Source organism: Macadamia integrifolia, chromosome 3 (genome assembly GCF_013358625.1).
Source record: "Macadamia integrifolia cultivar HAES 741 chromosome 3, SCU_Mint_v3, whole genome shotgun sequence".
Lineage (NCBI taxonomy): Eukaryota > Viridiplantae > Streptophyta > Magnoliopsida > Proteales > Proteaceae > Macadamia > Macadamia integrifolia.
Genome location: NC_056559.1, coordinates 31,936,614 through 31,959,928, shown reverse-complemented (window position 1 = coordinate 31,959,928; position 23,315 = coordinate 31,936,614). Strand labels below are relative to the sequence as shown.

At 38.5% G+C, this 23,315-nt stretch overlaps 2 protein-coding genes across 6 annotated transcripts; one reads left to right on the top strand and one right to left on the bottom strand.

Moving 5' to 3' along the window:
• Positions 1-957: 957 nt before the first annotated feature.
• On the top strand, positions 958-19,056 carry LOC122073579 (uncharacterized RNA methyltransferase pc1998). 5 transcript variants are annotated; one of them, XR_006138832.1, is made up of 17 exons: positions 958-1,255; positions 1,354-1,468; positions 1,577-1,688; positions 2,004-2,048; positions 2,157-2,224; positions 2,356-2,410; positions 2,551-2,636; positions 2,723-2,806; positions 10,763-10,876; positions 11,948-12,066; positions 12,167-12,284; positions 12,382-12,512; positions 12,664-12,817; positions 12,927-13,006; positions 17,553-17,724; positions 17,937-18,030; positions 18,241-19,056. XR_006138832.1 is itself a non-coding variant. In XM_042638174.1 (16 exons), the coding sequence occupies exons 1-16, from the start codon at positions 1,023-1,025 to the stop codon at positions 17,668-17,670; spliced, it is 1,632 nt and encodes a 543-aa protein (XP_042494108.1). In that variant the 5' UTR covers positions 958-1,022; the 3' UTR covers positions 17,671-17,894. The 5 variants fall into 5 exon arrangements, 3 of the variants coding, with proteins under 3 accessions (XP_042494108.1, XP_042494109.1, XP_042494107.1); XR_006138831.1 differs by having other exon boundaries at positions 17,937-18,259; XM_042638174.1 differs by lacking the exons at positions 17,937-18,030; positions 18,241-19,056 and adding an exon at positions 11,001-11,071 and having other exon boundaries at positions 10,763-10,805; positions 17,553-17,894.
• Positions 17,901-22,894, bottom strand: LOC122074368 (chloride channel protein CLC-b-like). The gene is given in 7 exon segments (XM_042639191.1): positions 17,901-18,008; positions 18,282-19,428; positions 19,533-20,065; positions 20,487-20,664; positions 20,789-20,989; positions 21,106-21,298; positions 22,837-22,894. Coding segments are annotated over 7 exon segments (2,418 nt in total).
• Between the last annotated feature and the right edge of the window lie 421 nt (positions 22,895-23,315).

Sequence of the window (23,315 nt, the reverse complement as noted above, 5' to 3'; positions counted from 1 at the left end):
TTTACACCAATTTTTTTGCTTTCCAATAAGTGTGGTTTTGGACTCCTATTGATTTCTTTGTGGGTCTGTACTTAGCCCCTAGGGTTGGATTTACTATGTAATGGCAAATAGGCCCTTGAACTTAAGCCCCCCCAACAAAAAATTTCCTTTTTTATTCTGACGTGGATGGAAGGTTTCTTCTCCCTGATAGGTGTAGTTTTTGAGGTGATTGGAGTAGGTCTCCTCTAGGGATAGAGAATGACACAAAAATCTCTTTGGTCTATCTGCAGCACACCCATGCACGGGAGAGATTCTGAATCCATTGCAATGTGAGTCTTCAGCAAGGGCATAATAGATTGAATAGGGGTCTTCCCAATTATGTATCCAGCTTTAAGGGGCTTGGGCTTGGGCTTGGGCTTGGGATTATAAGTGGAAGATTTCCTCCCCTCTAATTCGTGCTTCTTTGGAATGGTTTGGCCATCCTGTAAAACTTATGCCCTACCTCAACCAATGACACTAGTGTCTATTTGATTATCTCTTATAATTTGCATACACTATTATTTATTTTTGTTATTCCATAAATAATGAGTGTTAATATGTGCTAAAGCATGGAGGGGAGCATTTTTTGAGTTCAACATGTAAAAAATGATCCTACATCAGATGTGAGTAGTTCAATGTGAAGGTCTATAAAACATAATCATAGCCAGATTGAACAATTCTTTATCATTTTCTTCATCTTTCAGTTGGATTGAATTGATTCTCATGCCGATTATCGGTTCCTTGATTCCCGATTCCAAGGCCGATCCCCTCATTTTCACCTAGGCCCAGAATGGTTTGGAATTTTCTAACCGAAAAGGGCCGGGGTGGGGGTGGGTGGTTTGGAATCGGTTGGATAGGACCAATTCAGGCCTTTTCCGATCCGATCCCCGATTCCACCTTTTAAAGCCTGAGTGGAAGCCACGGAGGGGCTATGCGAGATACTATCTTTATCTGCTTCCGCCAGTGGCGGTTTCCACTGAAGGGTGAACAGTTCTGGCTAGGGAATGTCTCTCACGCTTTTCTCCGGCTTCTCAACTCAAGCTCAACTACCTTCACCTTCCTTCATCACCACCTCTCGCCTCGTCCAGAGCGTAGTACGAACCAAAGCTTCACCTGCAACGACCCCTTCTCTCCAGCAGCCTCTCCCACCCAGCCCTAATGAAGTTCAAGTTCCAGTTCCAGCTTCAACACCACCGCCCTCATTATCCTGCGCCCTCCAATGCCCTCACTTCCAATCGTACTCACTCCTCTCTCCCTATCATAGCTGTACTCCCAAACCGCTTCTCATTCAGTTGTTGGGTTTGAAAGTAACGTTCCACTTATTTGAATCTGCAGGTGCTCGGGTTGCACTCACGAGTGGAACTTACACCGTCCGCCCATTCTCGATGAAGCCACCGATTTCTTCAAGAAACTCGGTGTTTCCGACTTCACCTTCGATAGTTGTAGACTGGTATATACTTCGCCTTGCTGATTTATACATCCATTTTAATTCCTTTGCGTTTCGAATTTTCTATTCTTTATCGTTTCTAGGTGATTTCTGACACTCTCATACTCATAGTGGGGTTGGAGATGCCGCGCAAAACTAGCTGTTCGGGGTTCGTCCTTCAGTCCTTTAATTGGACTTTATCAAGAGGGTTCACATAATGTCGTTGATATCCCTATCTGCAAAGGTCAGAATCACACTCTTATTACATGAATTTTGTGGATAAGAGCTTCGGATTCTGATAAGATTATGAATCATTGCAAAATTCGAGATTCTGGTTTCTGAATTTGATAATCTGGATTCTGTGTTGGGTGGGGAGAATTTACCCCTGGGCCAGGATTTACAATCGTGCGGAATCTGTTCATAGATTCTTGAACCAGTTCTCGAATTCATACCAAAAAGCTTTACCCCACCGTCATCCTTTTTAAAATTTGATTAAATTATTCATTTTTTTTTAGGTTGTTTTTTGAAATACTTATTTTGTATTTATATGTCCCGGCAGCTCACCATCCTAACATTAACATTGCTGTTGAACTTCTAAGGCAAGGCATGTTCACTACTTTTCTGCCCAAATTAGTTTTTGTTTTAAATTTTCTTAAATTTTTTAGTATTGTCAACCGTTATGCCTATAATTATTGGGTTTCTATGTTATCAGGTATTCGGAAGTTGGGTGTTGAGCCGTACAACGAGGATGAAGGGACAGGTGAATTGCGATACGTGCAGGTTAGCAATGTGGTTTCATTACATTGAATTAACAAAACGTGTGACTCTATTCAAACAAAGTTCAATGATAGTGATGATTTCTTCATTTATTTATTCTGTTTCACTACTATGAATTTGATGGTTTTCTGCAGATGGCTGTGACAACACACAATACATCCCTCCCCACTGCCGAGAGATACCGAAATGGTTTAGATTTGCACCAAAACTAGTTCTATATGAGAGTTACACCTGAATTTCAGTTTTTCAGTTGTTTCACATGGGGGGGGGGGGAATAATAAGGGAGCATACAAAGTTACAAACCTTACTGATCCTATCTCATTCTCTAGGTAAAGTCCAGGTCAGTTTGGTCTGGAATTCAAGGAATGAGAACTCGCCTAGCTCAGAAAAATTAAATGCATTGGTAAATGTAAGGGTATAATTTCTTACTGTTCCATTTCTCTTTTGTCTATTTTTGGAATTATAATTGTTCATGTTCGAACTTCCAATTGTCGGGTGCAGTTTTTATGGAGAAATGGTGGGCCGAGGAGCAATCGTCATCTGATTCACTCTGTCTGGGTTAACTTTCAGACATCAGCTAATAATGTAAGATGGGTAAAAATTGTGGTATTTTCATATAGAACTGTTTTCTCCATTTACAAACTATTGTCTTTTTCTGTTTGGCATATGTTTGGCATCTGATTCACTCTGTCTTGGTTACTTCTGTTTGAAACATCATATTCTGTTCAAGTGACAAATGAACTGATGTCTGGATCATACCAGAAATTAAAAAGTGGGTTGAAAATGGTTAAGAGCTGCAAGAAACTAACAAAAAAGCTAGAAAAGAATGCTGAACAAGACATTAATAAGCAATATTGTTTTTCCTTGATAAACAAAGTAAGATTTTGATAAAACTCTACATTCAACCCGACGATCTAACCCCGTCATTATCCTCCTCTGCATCAACTCTTCCTCTTTCGGATGACGGAAACCAATTCACTCAGCGGCCTGATCTCTAACGGCCCAGTATATATAAAAAAAAAAGGGGGGGGAGAAAAGAGGTCTCACTGCACCTTGACCTAGTGCCGTGCTAATCAGACACGTCATTCTGATTCTTGTCAGATGTCAGCATCCACATCTAGTGCCATTCAAGTCAGACTGACGTCTTGGCATGCGTCACGTAGCACTATAAGCATATTATAGTGAGTGTCACGGGTGGACACTTTAATAATTCACCTAACTAAGACTCTTCTAGAAAACAGTGGACCATCCCACGTGGAATGCCAAAGAATCTCATTCGTGGCATATTTTTAGTTGCACAACTGGACTACACGACAATATAACTTTCGGCTGAAGCTTATCAGCTTCCGACAATTACCTCACACCTTATTAGGTGTACCTAATTTATGATAAGAACACCTTATCTTTAGCTGTTCAAAAGTCACATCTAGTTGGTTTGATGCCTACTCGGCACCAACTCTATCAAGGCCCATCAATGCATCTCCCAACTAATTTGAAGAAATCTTTGGTGTCTGCAATTTATAAAAGGAAGCTCACCATTCTTAGAAGGCACCACGAAAAAAGACCACGAAGAATATATTAGTATTTTTTCCTTTATAAGGAGTTTGTGAGAGTTTTGTCTTCTCTTGAGTGTGTTTGTAAAAAGAGCGAGAAAAGACTGTGTGCTGTTGTTTACAAGTATCTGTTTGTAATTCTGTAATTCAAGACCCATATGTAAGTCTTGTTTTCCTTAAGCTTTTATTTTTTATGTATTATGCTTGCCATTAGAAAGTGTAAAGATCAACTTGCATTACTAGAAAATCTGTTAGATATTTCTTCTATTTATATTGAATTTTATTTATCTTTTCATTTTGAAGATCCAATTTATTTCTCCCAGCTTCTAAACGAAGAAACCATCAATTTTGCTAAAATCAAATCTAGGAAAAGGTAATTATTTGCCTTCTTGCTTCCCTCGCTGCCTACGTCTGATTATTTCCTGATCCTGTTTCCAAATGGTATCAGAACCAAGTTGAAAGTTGCCAAAGTCATAAAGACCATCCTTTTGGATTTGGTAGTGTTTCACCCTTGTCATATAGACCTTCACCTAAATCGTATTGACCTACACCCAAGTCGTACTCAGCCGTGTTGCCGTGGATAGGCGTTTGAAGGTGAAATAGTATTGACAGTAGGTGGTATTGACAGAAGGATATATTGACCGAAACCTTTATTAACTCGAAACTCTAAACTATGGCTCCATACTTTAGGTCCAATTTGAGAATATCATCTTCTTCTGAGGCAAGCTCTACTGGAAGGACTTATGATCAAGTCCATAATTATGAAGAAGTGGTTTTTAGAAATTTAAAAGCTGTTATTAATAACTATACCATTTCCAGAATACATGAAGCTGAGGTATACCATAAAGGAACTTTTGCTTTTCATAATGACTATGTCATAAAAACTAACGAAAACACCCATACTCTTCTCTCTAATCAGGAACAAATCCAACTCCTGACCAGTTCTCAAATTCAGGGACATAAAGAATGTGGGTTTAAGTTTATTCACATTAGATTAGTTCCAGTGGCATTAAAACCCTTAAACACTTATAGGGTTAAATAGTGCGGTTTTTGCTGCTGTTAGAGATGCCCGAATGCTTAATTTTAATGAATCTCTAATGGGTACTGTTGAAACCAGTATCTGTGAAGGACCATTCTATTTTCAGTGTAGACCAAATCTTCCTATGTCCTTAACAGATACTAATATTCTTGGTAGTACTGTCATTTCTTTAAAAACCTATGGATACCATATCGCTCCGAGAACTCAAAATCTCGTTGTGATTTATCGTATCTATTATAAAGTAATGACTACCGTCGCAACTAATGCAAAGGTTATATATCCTCGTGGGCAAACTGTGTGTTTCCAGGCTAATTCCAGTCGGTCTCAAATATTTGTGCCCCGGTGTATTAAATGGTCAGAAATTAACTTTCTAGAATCTTGGACTTTAACCTTTGTGGCTCAACCCCAGCCACCTTTCAGGACTACTCCATCTTGCATCACCCAACTTCCATTTGGTGATGTCGAGATCACTTTTGACCGTAGATTCGATAATACTCGTAGATTTACTTCTTCTGTGATTTCTTCTTCCTCTGAGTCTTCTACTTATCAAGCACTTGCACGTGCTTCCACATCTCGAGCTTAGAGTGAGATATTTGATGGAATAATCAATCTTCAAGGTACAAATCATACACCTACACATGTTAATCAACCTATTTATGATCCTCCTCTTAGGGAACCTTCTCGAACCCAAATTCGAAAATGGGTCCTCATCTCCAACAGATCAATTAAGCGATTCCTCAATAAGCGATTCCTTATTCAAGAATACAAGTCTGCTAAGAATGCTGGAAAACGTCGGATCTTTGAAGAACATTATTCCAATCTTCAGCAGCAAGAGCTTCATAAGAAATGAGTTTCTTATATGGAAACTCATCAAATAAATCTCCCATTCTTTCAGTGGTTAAAAATATACCTTATGGATAAGTCACCTAACCCTCCACAGGTGAATGAGGTTAAGAAGGTATCAACCACTTATGTTACTAAAGAGGGAATAAAAATTGAATCTGTTCATCCTCCTCCTCAGGCTTTAAAGATAGGAACCAATTTGATGGCTACTCCTCTCAAAACTTTAAGTTATACATCCTCTCCATTAACTGAATCTCATCTTAGTCAAATTGTTGAACAAAACAATTATATTAATTTGTGTCTTCAGTCCATAGGAAGCCAGACTGATCGTATAGAGACAATGGTAGATTCTTTAAAAGCCTCTACCCCGTTTACCTCTTATGCTAAAACTGAGCATATCCAAAAGCCAATATGGCAGGCCCCTGCTTCTCAAATCAGAAGCAACCAATCCGTCCTTTTTAAACCTCCTCGTGTTTTAGATATCCCAACTCGTAAGACTGAGACAATCATTATTAATGAAATTTGGAAACAAGATCGGGAAATAATCAGACTTAGGCAGTAAGAGAAGCAAGAAGGTAAAGAATTTGCCTTTTTCTAGATTTGATTTTAGCAAAATTGATGGTTTCTTCGTTTAAAAGCTGGGAGAAATAAATTGGATCTTCAGAATAAAAAGACAAATAAAATTCAATATAAGCAAAAGAAATATCTAGCAAAGTTTTTAGTAATGCAAGCTGATCTTTACACTTTCTAATGGCAAGCATAATACAAGAAAAATAAAAGCTTAAGGAAGACAAGACTTACATATGGGTCTTAAATTACAGAATTGCACATAGATACTTGTACACAGCACACAGTCTTTTCTCACTCTTTTTACAAACACACTCAAGAGAAAACAAAATTCTCATAAACTCTACTTACAAAGGAAAAAATACTATTATATTCTTCGTGGTCTTTTTTCGTGGTGCATGCCAAGAATGGTGAGCTTCATTTTATAAATTGCAGACACCAAAGATTTCTTCAAATTAGTTGGGAGATGCATTGATGGGCCTTGATAGAGTTGGCGTCGAGTAGGCATCAAACCAACCAGATGTGACTTTTGAACAGCTAAAGATAAGGTGTTCTTATCACAAATTAGGTACACCTAATAAGGTGTGAGGTAATTGTCGGAAGCTGATAAGCTTTAGTCGAAAGTTATACTGTCGTGTAGTCCAGTTGTGCGACTGAAAATAAGCCACGAATGAGATTCTCTGGCATTCCACGTGGGATGGTCCACTGTTTTCCAGAAGAGTCTTAGTTACGTGAATTATTAAAGTGTCCACCCGTGACACTCGCTATAATACCCTTATAGTGCTGCGTGACGCGTGCCAAGACGTCAGTCTGACTTGAATGGCACTAGATGTGGATGCTTCACATCTGACAAGAATTAGAATGGCGTGTCTGATTAGCATGACATTGGGTCAAGGTGCAGTGAGACCTCTTTTCTCCCACCCTCCCTTTTTTTTTATATATATTGGGCCGTTAGAGATCAGGCCGCTGAGTGAATTGGCTTTTGTTATCCGAAAGAGGAAGAGTTGATGCAGAGGAGGATGATGACGGGGTTGGATCGTCTAGTTGAATATTAAACCCGATAGCAGTTATAATTTGCTCTTGGATCTATTCATCCGATAAATACGGAAGACGACACCTAGCAGTGTTGAAAATTTTAAAAAATGGCGTCTAGGTTGCTATTGTTGAAGAGGATGCAAGGGGTAGATCCGAACCAATGCTTCTTTTAGGCATAAATCACGAACCAATTAAAGGTGAAATGTCGAATTTATCCCACCATTTAACCATAATATGTCGTTCCAATGTGGGAACATAATTCCATTTTTCAAATTCATCAGTAGTCATCCGATACTTCTATTGAAGAATCCAGGGAACTTCGTATAATATGAAAAATTGGACGAAGAGAGCCCAGGAGTCCAAGGGTTGATTGAATTCTTTGAACTTAGTAATCGATTGCTGAAGAGCTGAAGGAAGAAATTCCAAAGGAGGTGGTCCCAATGTGAAGAACCATTGTAGAAACCAGTTTGGAACACCTAATAAGGTGCGTTGAAGACGAAACTTCATGAACCAGGAATGGGTTTTATGGTCATTCTGATATAAGAATATCATGTCCCAAGCTTTGACATAGTCAGCATAATCATATGACTTAAGTTTAAGGCCAGTAACATCATGAAATTCTCGTTTGAATAAGGGAGAAGGTCCCCATTCACGATCTCTTATGATGTTCAATATATTGAGCTTCGAATAAGCCCTAACATGAGCACTTCAATAGTAGTGCTGAATATGAGCACTCTGAGTTTCTTCAAGAATTCTTTTATAGAAATAACGAGTTTTATCACCAGAAGATGGATAGAGATGGTCGCGAAGATAAATGGTGGCAAGTTCTAATGGGGTGTGACGAAGGTGGATGTTTTCAATGGGAATAACTGGGATAAAATTGGTTTATATGAAGGGAAAATTATTAAAAGCCTTATTTAACATTGTTGCGGGAGACTGAGAAGAAATAGGAGTGGGTTCTTCTTAAAGTTGCCTAGAAGAAGAGGAGGCAACCTCTTTATTAGGAGAGGCAGGGATAATAACCTTTTACTTAGGAGCCCTACAAGAATTCTCGTGTTGGAAAATCAGATAAACTGTTAGTATCTCCTTTAATAAATTCAATATTAAAATAAAAAACAGAAAGAAGTGACTGCCATTGAGCAAAGATCTGTTTGGAGGCCAGATTCTTAACATCTTTCTCAAGGACGTCTTTAGCCGCTTTACAATCCACCCGAACAAGAAAATGTTGATTAAGAAGATCACTTTCAAATTTAGTTATATACAAAACAAGTGAAAGACTCTCCTTTTTTATTGTAGAATAATTTTTTTGTGTTGAATTCTAGGTGCCTGAAGTAAAACATACTAAGGCTTTTTTTGGAAGATTAGGACATTTTTGTTTCAAGATTCCTCCGAATCCAAATTCGGATGCATTTGTTTGAACAATTTTAAAACAATCAGGGTGTGCTAAGTTTAAGCACGGAAGCTCTTTAGCCCTGAGCTTAATTTTGCGGACAACATCAATATGTACAGATGTCCAAGGGTCAGGCTGTTGCTTTAGGCTATTAAAGAAATGTTTGGCATTCTTTGCTAAATCCTTGTAGAATTCAGCAATGTAATTAAGGCTACCAAGAAACCTTTGAAGTTGAGTTTTATCTGTTATTTCATCAGGAAATTTATCAGCAAACTGGATTGCTCGTTCAATGGGAATAATCGAACCAAATGAGATATAGTGTCCCAAAAAACGAACTTTAGTTTGAAATAATTTTATTTTCTTAGCTGAGACAACTAGTCCTGCATGACGAATAACAGAGAAGAAAATATTAAGATATTTCCAATGTTGCACAATGTCCTAGGAATAAATGAGGACATCATCAATATACACAATTATAAACTGCGAATATTGATTAAAGATTTGATTCATAATGTTTTGATATTTAGAGGGAGCATTTTTAAGACTGAAAGGCATAACATTCCATTCGTATTGACCGAATGGGACAACAAAGACTGTCTTATACCTATCTTTTTCTGCTATCTGAATTTGTCAGTACCCAGATTTCAGATTGAACTTAGAAAATATGCTTCAGGCATATAATTTGTTGAGAAGATCCATTTTTATTAGGGATAGGCTACCTAATCCATTTAAGAACCTTGTTTAAAGGTTTATAATTAATTACAAGTTTGGGTGGACCTCTTTCAATCTCAGCATTATTATTTACATAAATGGCAGTGTAACTTCAGGGAGATTTACTAGGTCTGATAAGACCTTTAGCAAGGAGTTCAAAAATCTCCTTCTGACATAATTCCCTTAAATGATCAGGCATTTGAGCTGCCCGAGCTTTTGTAGGAATTTGGTTTTCAGAAAAGTCATTTTCATATGGGAGAGTAACAGTATGTGTTTTCTGAGACCAAAAATTGATGATCTTACATTTCAAGTTAGAGTTAAACTTTCAAGCTCAACTTGAAAACTTCTGTCCTAGATTTTGATAAAACTTCTATCCTGTTGGAGGAGTAACAACTTTAGAACAAGAATTCATCTATGCAATCACAATATACAAATAGAAGTATCAAACAAGTAGAGATCGCATCATATCTATCAAAGATCAGCAAGGCTGTACTTGAGGAGAGACATCAAAGATGATGCTACTTTTTCATAAGGAAACAAACTTATCCCTTTGAATTGCAAAAATTTGGAAGTCACAAAAATGAAAAGTCATCACAGGTTAGTTATTTGGTTAAAAGAGGTCTCCTTCCTCTAGGATATGACGGTTGAAATATTCCCGAACTATTCTACATAAAACAAAACCAGAACATTCCACAAAACTCATCCTTTTAGGCTGAAGATTTTATTGGCCAGATGCCAATTAGGTAGATAAGTTGTTGGCATTATCCAAGAGACCTAAAAATTCTCCATCAGGAAGAATTGGTAGCACTTTATGAAAGGGGGAATGCATCCAGAAGTGACTAATGATTCAACCAACCCCTCTGTGCTTGATCATCTGTTAGAAATTAATTTCTTCCATTAGATGGAAAAGCTAAGTGTCACCAAATATGTCAACAAAGCGGAATAAGGTATTTTGGTCTCACCTACAGGATTATGGGGACTCTCTGTGTCTAATCAAAGAATGGAAAATTTGAGCTACTAGTGCTTACCCTTTTTTCTTTTTTTTTTCTATTTAAATTACAGATGTGCTCACCCTTTTGGTATTGAAGGTAAGTACACCCCCATGATAGACTACCCTTTTTCAAAGATGTGAAACCACAACTTCTTCTCAATATTGTTCTATTTCATTTTTTGCTCCCCCCTCACTCTCTCTTTATTCTTTGTCATCTTCACAGAAGGCTCTTGATTTTTGGTTAATCTTGTTGGATAATTTTAAGTTGGCATTCTGTCAAATCTTTTCATGCAGCGCTTCCTTCTGATTTTTGTAGTCATTTAGTGGTGGCAGCTTATGTGACAGTGGGGCTCCTGAGGTTCTGGGTCATGTGATTTGAAGGTCATGGTTCAAATCTTTATTTATCGTGCAGATAATTTTTGGAAATAGGTGGAGACACTTAGTAGGAGAAAGAGATTTTTGGGAACATGTTGGAGGAATCGATATTTCTTTAGATCCATCAAGCTTTGGCCAAGCAAATACACGGGTATGCCGAGCTTAATCCATCAAATTCTTGGTATTTTCATATTTATGGGTAGTTAGTATTTGCAGATTTCACACATTTGCTATTGTTAAGATTTAAAATAAAATGAGAATTATGGAGTAAAGAGATTTTTGGGAACATGTTGGAGGAATCGATATTTCTTTAGATCCATCAAGCTTTGGCCAAGCAAATACACGGGTTTGCCGAGCTTAATCCATCAAATTCTTGGTATTTTCATATTTATGGGAAGTTAGCATTTGCAGATTTCACACATTTGCTATTGTTAAGATTTAAAATAAAATGAGAACTATGGAGTAAACAACTGTGAAACTCGAAATCATCAATGTTGGGGTAAATTTTTTTAATCTGTGACATTTATCTAGTTAAAATTTGATTAATTAAAAATAATGATTTACGAAAATACTCCTGTTTATGTACATTTTTGACTAAATAATCAAATGCTGCTGATATCTGAAATAAAATTCGGATATTGTAACATTTAATAGTCCTAAAATAACGGGATAGTGACTGTTGTAATAATAGTAGTGTATGATAATGTCCTACGCAATGTGTCTTGCTAAAGTCTAGAACTTCCGATACTAGCTAAAGATAACCAGAGATGGTAAACCATGCAACAAGCTACATTTTTCACTCAAACACAACAATTAGACAATGGAAAAATGATGGGGCAAAATATCTTCATCTGGAGGGCAAGGATTCATTCATGTAGCTGACCCCATTTAGTTGAGATTCTCCTGACTTGCTGGGCGGTGCCTTTTTTCTCTTACTTTTATCTTTCATTTTTTTTTTCATCCCTCATTTCTGCATCTCTTCATTCCCTATTTCTTGTTTGGACCTCAGTTTTCCCTACTTTGTTTTGCATGGATCCATATAGCCCACTCCATTAAGTTGGGTTAAGGCTGAGTTTGTTGTACCTTCCTCTCTTTTTTTTTTTGGGTGGGCCATCTACAAATTTATTCTAGTCTTTCACTTGATAATTGATGATCACATTTCTAATTTTGTCTTTATTAGAGTACAAATTCAACCTTAGTATTACTAGGTTTATAATTGCAGGCTTTTGATTTGCTACTCGGGAAGTTGCAAAAATATGTCCCCTATGGAGCATCTGTTGCTGATTTGTATGCAGGAGCAGGTGCAATTGGATTATCATTAGCTGTTGCTAGAAAATGCAGGCAAGCAAGTACCATAATGGCTTTATTGTGTTCTCTGAATACTCAAATGTTTTGTTTCCTTGATTATATGCCCCTCACGATAACTATATCGTGTTTTTAGGTCTGTGAAATGCATAGAGATCAACAAAGAGTCAAAGGTGTCTTTTGAGAAAACTGTTGGCCGCTTACCAAGTTCTGTTGATAGCAGCATCAGCTGGCACCATGCAGATGCTTCGACTGTTGGTGTCCAACTTTTATTGAACATATATCTCTTAAACATGATCTTCTTTAGAAAGGTTGATGCTTATGTTCATGATTCATTTATGACTGTATCAGGAACCTTTTTCTTGGCTTGAAGGATCAGATGTGGTCATAGTTGATCCTCCTAGAAAAGGGTTGGACCTTACTTTGGTCAATGCATTGCAGAATATTGCATCTTTCATGCATAAAGCAATGAGATCTGAAAGGTATATTTGTTTCCTTAGTCCTTATATAGTTGCTTCATAGATTCAATTTGGGATCTTTATCAGGCAGCCATAAACCTTGTAAGCATGCTGGGCCATTATAAAAATGCAAAAAAATTGATACTATTTTAAGTAACATTATTGGGTTCCTCAGTTCTTCCTTAAAGTCGAAAGATGAGAAGAGGCCATGGATTTTACGTGCAATGGAAGGTTCTGTCAAGATAGAAAGCAAAACAATCTGGGAGAAAAGCGAGGCATTGCCTCAAACTCTTATCTATATAAGCTGTGGATGGGAAAGCTTTAAAGAGGTATTTCAATTTGTAGAGTAGCTAAATACCCATCAATTTATATCTGATTTTGTTTGAAGTTGCTGTTGATCTCTTTTTCTAAGCTGCTAATGCAGATATTGTTGAACAGGATTGCAGGTCTTTGTTGTCTGCTAAGGCATGGTATTTGGAAAAAGCACATGGTTTCAATTTCTTTCCAGGCACCAATAGGTAATGTTTTCTTTGTCTTCACCCAGAATTGATTTGAGCTAGTTATTTTTGGCATGCTTTACTTTAATAACAAAAGAGTGATTTACATCCCCCTCCCCTGGAGTTTGCGTTTATTCCACCCCCCTCCCCTATGTTTAAAAAAATCCCACATACCTCCCCTGTCAGATAACTCGGTTAGTAAACCGTTAGTTGTGGATGTTAAAGTACGATTCTACCCTTCTGCCTTTACCAAAATTTTTAGAGTGATTTACATCCCCCTCCCCTGTAGTTTGCGTTTATTCCACCCCCCTCCCCTATGTTTTAAAAAATCCCACATACCTCCCCTGTCAGATAACTCGGTTAGTAAACCGTTAGTTAACAATCATTAAGAGGGATCTGAACATGATTCAACACGTTATAGAAAAAATCATTTGTTCGAGCATAAGTGTATCATAGTGTCATATGATTAAAGATTTACTTGACGGAGTCCCCATACTTAAAGAAATGATACATGTTGAAAGGGAAAAATAAGTTCAGTGTGCCATTATTTAGCTGGAAAACCCTGTTGTTGATTGCCTACCACATAAAGCATCTAGAGTTGATCCTGGAGCATTTCCATGAGTAGTTATTGTGATATGTTAAACTTGGATTTTATTTTTTAATAGTCTGGAATATGAAGCCTTATTGGTAGAATACTCAGCATCCACGTTTTTGGGAGTTAACGTCTTATTTGTTTAGTGGGCGAGCTTGAGGCACAACGGTTAAATTGCACTATTGCAATATGCTAGTCAATGGGCATTACAGATTTCAGGAAATTTTTTACTCATTTCGTCGAAATTTCGACCATTCCCCCCCTCGCCTAAGAGCTCCAGAACTGTTGGAAAACCTCTTTTGGAAAAATCCTTCATTTTGCTGCTGAATCGGGTTTTGGTAGTCAACTGTGGAGCATCCACTCTAACATTTGGGTGGATTTGAAGCCTATTTTGGTCAAAATTTCCACCCATAGAGCTGCTGTAATGGACTTTGAGAGATACTTCAGGCAAAGGATGACATGGTCACAACCGTCACATATGTCATAGGGTTTGAAGCTAAACTACCACTATGGTTGTTTTTTTTCTTTTCTTCCAATCTAATGATTCAAACATATGTAAACATGCTTTAATAGGCACTCCCTGAAGTTTCAGGGTAAAATTCTACTTTTGGTCACCGAAATGGACCAAATTTCATTGGGATTTTGGCTATTTTCTGAATTGCTTAGGTTTTGTCAGGGTCGAAATCCTACTAAAAGCCGAAAATTTTAACCTTGATTCTCTTAAATGGTTTGACTGCTTATGAATTGTCAGCTGTGGCTGAAGGCATCTAATGTAGGGGATTCCTAGATGACTAGGTTCCCTACAGGATTAACTAACTAGGTAGGGTAAACTCAAGGGACTTGGGTTGGACAGGATAAGGGAAATTGAGCAAACAAGATTAACATGCAAAATATAGTGGGATTAATGAGCAATGTAACAATGAGCAATAATGGTCTAGGAAGAAAAACACGTGAACTCACTCAAGCGTCAAGGGGGAACATGGGGTAGGGAGCATAGCAGCAAGCAAAATTAGGTTATGACACTAGCCTATTAAGCACCAAAGATAGATAAAAATACTATGTTATATGCTCCAAAATCAGTCGTACTTGTTATAAGAAAATCAGTAATATCTAAGGTAAAACAGTGGTGCAAATAAAGGTCAAACAATAGGCTAAAAAGGGGAGGGTTTTAATGGAAGATGATAGAGTAAATAATGAGGGAACAATAGGGAAATGGAAAGGTTCAATCTCTACTTACCTGCTGCCCAGATCTGAGAATAAAAGAAAGTAACCAAGATTTTCAAAAAAAAATAGTGTTCAGCAGCATTCCGATGGAGCCTTTGCAACTGAGACGATCTTCAACCAGTGGTAACCAGCAACTGCAGCAGTCATGACACTAACAAGGAACAGATACAGTGAAAGATAGAAGAATGGAGAGGGAGGGAGGTGAGAGAAGAGAGAACCGAGAGAGAGAAAGAGAGAAAGAGAGAAAGAGAGGGGGGGTAGCGAGAGAGAAATCGTGGGGGGTTTGGGGGCTGTCTTTTGCAGTCAAAATATTCATTAACTAACTCCCATTGTGGCCAATGGCCTTACATAAGTAATGAACTAGTTACTAAAAAAAAAGAAAGGTTAATCCTGGGAAATAATCTCAGAATAAAGAAGTTTCAAAAAAAAAAAAAAAACAATAAGAAATAAAGTAGTTTCCTAGGTAACTCAAAAGCCTAACTAAACAAGATATTAGGAAATAAAACTACTAAATTTACACATCAGCAGTGGGGTCCACAAGATCTGGATGAAATCTGGAAAGAGAGAGCGACTTGATCCAGCGCTGGAAAGGCTGGATCGAGCCTCCCTTTCTTCCTCCTTTTTCTTCTTCTTCTTTCTTCTTCTTTCTTGTTTTTTCTAATCCTCTTACCACAAAGAAAGAATGTGTGGTTGGGTCTTCTTCTTCCTTCGGCTGTACACCTTGATGTCCCCATCAACATCTTTTCTAATATGTTCTCCTTGCCCCCATTGTTTTTTATTTTATTATTATTATTTTTTTTAATACTCTGTTTTCTGCCATTCTTCTCCCCTTCAACTTCCCAACCTCTTATTATCTGATCTTTTGGTTCTCTAGTTACCATTCTCCGTTACTGTTCATGGACACCGTTCACAGTTCCAAAACGGTGGCTTTTGTTATTCTTTCCCTATTCAACACTACCCTATTCCCCTGAACCTTTCCTTGTAGTTCAACCTAACAAAATCCATAATCCTAGGCTGTGATGCATCTATGGTATTGGATGAAAGTCAAGGTATATTCTTATGGTATGAAATTTTCAACAACCAATGGGTTCTTTGGAGTTTAAATCATATTTATCAATGCAAGCAGTTTTCTACTTTGTTTAAAAGAAAAATCCAAGCAACATTATGGTGAACACCTATGATGATGGGCCTAAAAAAAGGGTACAAGGCAGGCATACGGATTAGGTTTATATATATATATATATATATTATAAGTTGTTTAATAGGCTTTGAATTCACTCTCCTTAAGTGAGTAGGTTTCCTTTTATTATTATTTTTTGATGGAGTACTGTGTGATTCAGTAGAGGGTGAGAGATCCTGGAGGGCAGTGAGTCTATGTTCCTTCTTCTTGATGGGAAGCCATAGTTATCAATCCTTCTTCTTTACTCTGTCTTCTCTCATTCAAGTACGCGTTTCGCAATCTGTTCTTGTTCAAATGTGCTGTTGACTATTTAATCTGAAATTAAGTAAGATTATCATATCTTTTATTAGCTGATTACCTATTTTTCATACTGATAATCATATCACAGTCAAAGCCCTCTCAAAGTGACCTAGTGTCTGCTCTGTTTTTTTATCCTTTTGATCAGAATTGAGATTCCTTGGTAGTGAGGAATCTATCCATCAGATTTCTCCCTACTTTTTGGGGCTTCGAAGTCCCTCTCAAGAGGCATCTTCTATTAAGTATTGGCGTTGATCTGATTTAATTATTTTTCTCCTGATTCTGCCTATTTTCTGAACCAGATCTGATTCTTGTCTTACTTTAAATCCAGCCATTAGTTTATTTTGGGGATTTTGATTTAGCCAACCAAGAGGGACACTTGGCCACGATTCTAGGTAGATTTGATTCTCTGATTTTGAGTAATTAAAATTCTCCAATTTCCTGAATGTGTGTTTCATATTTGACTATTCATTAATTGCTCTTAATCTGACCCTTAGATTACTCCTGTAGTCTGAGGATGAGTGATTGTTAAAGTTTAGCCTTCATCTGATGAGGTTGACTTTTGTTGACCTTTTGATTTGGGTTTGCTTGGGATCTTTGTAAATTGTAAGGGAGATGTTTAGCCTGGTTCATCCTACCCACCCCACCACATTACCTGCCCCCAACTCCAAACCCCCCCCCTCCCCCAACCAAAAAAAAAAAAAGTAGAAAACAACAGCATCATGTACCATTAGGTCTTCAAGTGCATATAGCTTTTCGCTAGATGCCTGTGTGTTGAGGTCTTCATTTTATCCCTTGTACAAATTCTAAGCTCTGCAGCATGGAAATGTCACATGGTTTTGTCTTTGTTTGCCGGTTCTTACTAGCTAACCCCTGCATTGCTATAAAAATGCTCTCCGAAGGTTGCAATGTCGATGCTATCGAATTTAATTTTCTCGAATGGATTGATACCTAGTGATAACAGGGGGGTGTTAACTCTTAAACCCAACTATTGATCATTTCAATTTATATTTGTCGTCAGTGATGCCATTCTTAAGGCTTTGTGTAAGATGTGAGCTGCTTGAAGTTAGCTAACAAGGGTCAGAGCTGTCCATATCATATACATTCAGGATTCTCAATGGACAAAGTCTGATTACAAGCTTAAACACCTTTTTTTGGTGATTTGAAGGAGTAGAAGTACCTTGTTGCAGCTTTATTCTGAGACATTGGATGTAAAATATGCTATTCTCTCTGCTTCCCTTGAATCTTAATTATGGAATGAACTCTGGATGCAGCATCGAAATCTTGGCAGTGTTCAAGCGGGAAGCAGGGGTCGGCCTCAAGAAGAAGAAAACGGGAAAGACAAAGAAGAAGAAGAAGAAGAAGAAGAAGAAATCACTACAAGATACCTAAGATATAAACTGGAAAGAGTGAAAGACCATGGAAGCCATCCTTTCGGATGAAAATGTAATTTGCTTATTCTTGACTTATCATGTACAAAAGAAAAAAAGTGAAACAAAAAATGGAAAAGCCCTCTTGAGGTTGTTTTCTTATTCCTTGGGAAGGATGACCGAATGCACGGAACTGAATATCCAGGTTACAAGAATGAGATGATTATGTTCACTATGTTGTTTAAAGCCGGTTTACATCCTCCTTTCTCTTCCTTTGCTTTTTTCTAGGTGAGGGAAGGCACTCAAAATGTTGTGGCTCCTCAAATCTTGTCTGGTCAAGATCCCCACCACAGGAGACACCTACAAAATTCAACACCCAGAAGTACCCATCAGCTCTAATCTTTTCAAGAAATGATTTTCTTGATTTTGATTTTCATAAATGCCAAACTAAATGCTTCTTCTGTGGGATAAGTCACAAATGCTTAAATGCTTATTGAGACTTGTTACTCGAAAGGCATACGACATAAACTCCTATCCGTAATATCAAACCACGGAAAGAAATACTTGCCCAAAAACTGTTTATGAATTTCAGGAAGGTGGGGGGAGGAGAAGTGAAATGTTTGACCAACTCACCCCAGCTGCTTGATACTTTGGTACAATCAGCAAATGGCGGAGCCCAACCTGCCGGAATAGCACCACAGCCTTGGCAACTGACATGTTCTCCACAACTGTGTATGGGGTGGTGTTGGTGAAAGGATGCAAATCTACATACATCTCCATTTCTTCATCTGTTACAGTCACCTCGATCTTCGTACTCTCTGCCAAGTCAAATGAGGTAAATTTCTCCCTAGCTTCCCACTCCTCTGTTCTCCTCCTCTCTGTCAGGAACCATTTCTTATTTATCACTGAAACAAGGTGCCTTCTTAGAATCAGTCCATGTAGTTCTGTTGCTCTAGTGAGCAGCCTTTCTGGTGCCGTCACTCCTCCATCAACAACAGGGAAGCCATTGTGTGTAGTGTTTTGCAGGACCTCGATAATGCGGCCCACCTTTTCCACACCATGAAGAGTGATTAAAGGTTGCTTTGCATCAGCTAGCTCAGCTACAGTAAGGTTTCTCATCCATGTTTCAGGGTGGGCCTTCAAGAAAGGTAGGCCTTTCATGTCCAGCATGATCTCGTAGATGCTTGGGTTGAAGCTGTCCGCAACAGTTTTGGCAATGAGTAGGACAAGCATGGTTATTGGCAGCAGGAGGAGATTGTTGGTGAGCTCAAGGAAGATGACACAAACAGAGACAGTCATCCTCATGGAGCCAGCCATGAGGGAAGCAGCACCAAGGACAGCATAGAGCCCCTGGTCGATGCTGGTGTAGGGCCCCATGACAAGACCCAATAGGCGGCCATAGGCTGAACCCATGAGAATGATTGGTAGGAAAAGTCCAGACGGGACAGCGATGCCCAAGGTGATGAGGCCCAAGATACAGTAAAGAGCAAAGAATATTAGTAGGGAGAAGGCGTTGAATTCAGAAGGGGTGGATGTGGAGAAGATGTTCCGAACAGCATCATCATTGGTAGAATGGAGGAGACTGGCCAGGTCGTTGTAATAGCCTGTAGGGCAGTTGAATTGCTTGAAATTGCCAGTTCGGCCGGTGGTTGGGCATACAGCATGAGGAAGGGAAGGATCACAGGGCCTGCAACTGGCAAGGAAAGGGAGGCAGTAAAGGCACGCAGAAGTAAAGACAGACACAGACAGAGTGAGGAGGAGCCCGTGAGTTCTACCTTTCCTGCATGAAACCAGAGGATTGACCATATCAGCTATCATACCTGTAAAAAAGAAATACTTGAGAGAGTGGTGAACCTCAAGGGGAAATAGAAATAGCTTGCTTACATGTTAATGAGAGTGTAGAGCCTGAGGACCTTGTGCAGAAGGAAATTATACAGGCCTCCCAAGACTCCACCAATAACACCAATTAGAGCTACAGGGATCATATCTACTGCTTGGTACCTTACAGTAACGGAGCTCACGTCATACATGATGAGACCTCCTTCCCCGAACAACCCACATTGCCCGGAGTGGCAATACTGTATGAATGATCTAAGTACAACCACCACCACAGCTGTGCTAAAGAAAGTTCTCCAGAGAAGGGCATTTCTCCACCATGTTGTGGCTTCTTCAAGAGCGAACAGGACGCCACCTATGGGGGCCCGGAAAGCAGCAGAGACACCTGAAGCAGCCCCACAGGTGATGAGATCCCTGCGGTCTCTGTCATTATTGAAGTAGCGCAGCCAGCGGTATTTGAGGCGGTGATTGTCAGTTTCAACTGGGGCAAACAAGTAAGCTACGCAGGAGCCAATGTGCACCAGTGGTCCTTCCCTTCCTAGATCCAATCCAGAAGACACAGCACCGATGGTTCCAATGATCTGCGAAGGGAAAGGTTTTCTCTTTAGAACTTCTGTAGAGTTGAATCCCGTTTTGTATAGAAATTGTCATATAGTTGTCACTTAATGTTTTGACAGTATTTTAAATCAATACCTGGTGGTGAGAATGAGTTCAAGTTTATCGAATTACACTATAATGAACCCATGCAATCAAGTAAATAATAATGAGGACGCTGTGATACCCATATAGATATGGTTCAGTGAATTAGAGCTCTTTATTTTGCGATTAAGTTCTTTTTTTCTTTTTTTTTTTGTGGTAGATTGTGATTAAATTCGTAGTAGCTTAAAACTGAAATTCATCTGGTTAATTTGGTCTTGCTAGTATTTTTATTGGATTGACAACACCCAGTAGAGATCTTTTTCCCTATTCAAGACTGCTTTGCTGATTGAAAGAGCTACCCACCTTGACTATAAGTGTCGAAGCGCCAAACATTTTTGGAGTATTGACGCCATTTAGATAAGCTTTTACCTCAGGTATGCCTGGTCCAGCTGCTGTCGGTGCAAACACCAAACACAGAATAGCAACAACCATGGTGAGAGCCAGATTAGCTCCTGTGAAATAGATGAACCCCATGACATATCTGCACCAGCAAAATACGACCTTGAAATTGGAGGATTCGGAACAAAGCTTTGGTAACAAGGAAAATCTCAAATTGGTTATAAGGAAATGGCAACTGGAGAAACAGAAGAGAAAGATAGGTCAACCTTCTTTCCCTGACTAAGTTATCCACCGCAAGAATCTTGAATCCAACAATGTTCTCAACGGCAACATTGATGACGGTGGCGATAATACCAGTCAGAAGCCCAATAAGAAAGGCCAACATCCATTTCAAGAAAATATATTGGAATACCTGCACTGTGGATCTGCTCCTCCAATCGTGCTTAAAGAGATCACTTTCATTGATTCTGTATCAGAAAATAAATGTCACAACCAGTGAGATGAGAAGAAACAAACCCAGTTGCTAAATTTTTGTTTATGATTATCCAGAGACTATAAGAGATAGCAGTGAATGAGTTCTTACTCGTAGTCCAAGCTCTCCAGGTGAGAGACCTTAGCTCCAACGATGGCTAAAGGATTAGAGGGGAGTCTTGGGCCTGTTTGGAGCAATGGTTGGTGAGGAGAGTTACTTTCAGGGTCTTGTTTCTTTTGTTCTCCTTCCATTTAGTGAGTACCTGTTGCCTCTGCAGATTTTTCTTGGTTTTGATTTGGCAGTTCTTTCAGTTATTAAATAAGAGAGAAGTTGCAAAGTCAGAGTGACGGGAATAGTTGGAGCTCTTGTTGGTTCTGGTTGGGTCTTTTCTGTACTGATAGTATGGAAACAGAAAGGCGTTGCATCTGCTGTTGTAGTTGGAACTATCCATCCCTGATTGCTGTCGTGAGAGTCAGTCTTTGACAATAAGGATTTTTTATGCCTTTTTTTATGGGAGAGTTTCCCACCTAGATGTCACACTAATCAGGGAACTGGAAATAGAATCATCCATAGGGATCTCACATATCAGAGAAGAGAGATAATGTCAAAGTGTGTTAGGAAAGAGAGAGAAATGATGTGAATGTTTTATTTTATTATTATTTCTGATTTTGATAGAAAATTGCCATGAAGGGAAAGAGAATCTTCTTTGGTCCTTTTTTATTGGAATTACTTCCACAATCTACGTTGGCATTTGTCATTATGTAATTTAATGCTCCAATCGAATGTTCTAGGGTTTCTAGTGGTCCTTATTGGACGAAAACAATTCAGGGAATTCATTGTGATTGGTGCAGGGTAAGAGACAACCCCCCCCCCCAACACACACACACTGTTGTGTACATGCTACATATGAGGTCGGTAGATAGGTAGATTAAATATAGGAGTTTGGCATTGATAACCTGTAGGATGTTATTCCATAAAATAAAAAACTTTAAAATGTTCAATAATTTAGGCAACTACCAAAATAATAATAATAATGGTTTAAGCAAAGGGATGCTGGCTGCACGGTCGCACTTGAAATCCTTCAATGGGAATAAAGGGACTTTAAAATACCCAAACCCACCCCATACGAAGCTTTTGATTTCTGAAAGCAGTTGTGCACAAATAACCTTGTTTTTTAGTCATGTGAATATAAAACTTATATTTCAATAAAAAAAGGGTATGACACACATTTTTTCTGATCGGTAGTAAAATCTTGTCATTCAAATATGTATTAAAAAAATAAAATGCATGAGATACTGATAACTCTTAAGAATAAGATAATGTATTTATTATGCATTCTAGGTTAAGTTGTTTTTATCGTCTCAGAATACATTGTTGTCTTACATATCGTCTCGTGAAGAATGGCAGGCCCAATGCCCCACTAGAGAGTGGAGTTGCTCTCACCACGTTCTTTTTTTTTTTAGGTTTTTATTTTCAGAATTTTAAATATAAATTCTCGTTATTTTTCAGTTTTTTTTCCTCTAAATATTTCATTTAAAAGGCTTCACACATAAGAGAAGATATGTTTGAAATACCAAAATTTAATAAACTATGCTTGAGGTATCATTTTTCATATTTCCAGCTTTGCTTATACCATCACCTCCAAAACTCTGGTGAAACAAATGAGGCCTTTTGGCCGGAGAAGGCCAAATTCAGCCACCACCACTATCATCAAAGAGCAAAGCACCATTGGATCTATTAGTGTGTGATGTCTTGTATACTGTCACAGTTTAACACAAAGTATTGGTGCAAGTTCTGTTGACAGCACGATAATTAATCTGAATCTTTATGTAGAAAAATTACTTTCTCTGTAAGCAATTCTGAAAGGTGTAAAGACGAGCATTATAACCATATTCTCCATTGTTAGTGAGACAAAATTTCATCCCACCAAAAACGTAGGCAATCGTGTCAAACCTCATAAACCTATATACATTGTTTGTTCTTATTTTTCCATTATCTTCTCCATCACTTTTAAGGTTGCGATTTGACAAGGTCTTCCTGTTGTCTCCTCTGATAGCCAGTTGTGACCCTCCACCCCACCCCACCCCACCCCACCCCACCCCACCCTTACCCTTGACTCCCTCCAACAATCTCTAACCTGTAAACTCTGCAACACCTCGTCCATCTCCTACTCTCTTTCGCTCCCCCTCTCCCACCCCTTTGCTCCCTCCTGCACCCCTAACCCCCCTCCTAACAGTACAATCATTTAAGAGAATATTGGCCAAATTTCATAAATGACTAATACATGGTCTCTTACCATTTTACAATTCAATTCAAAATTT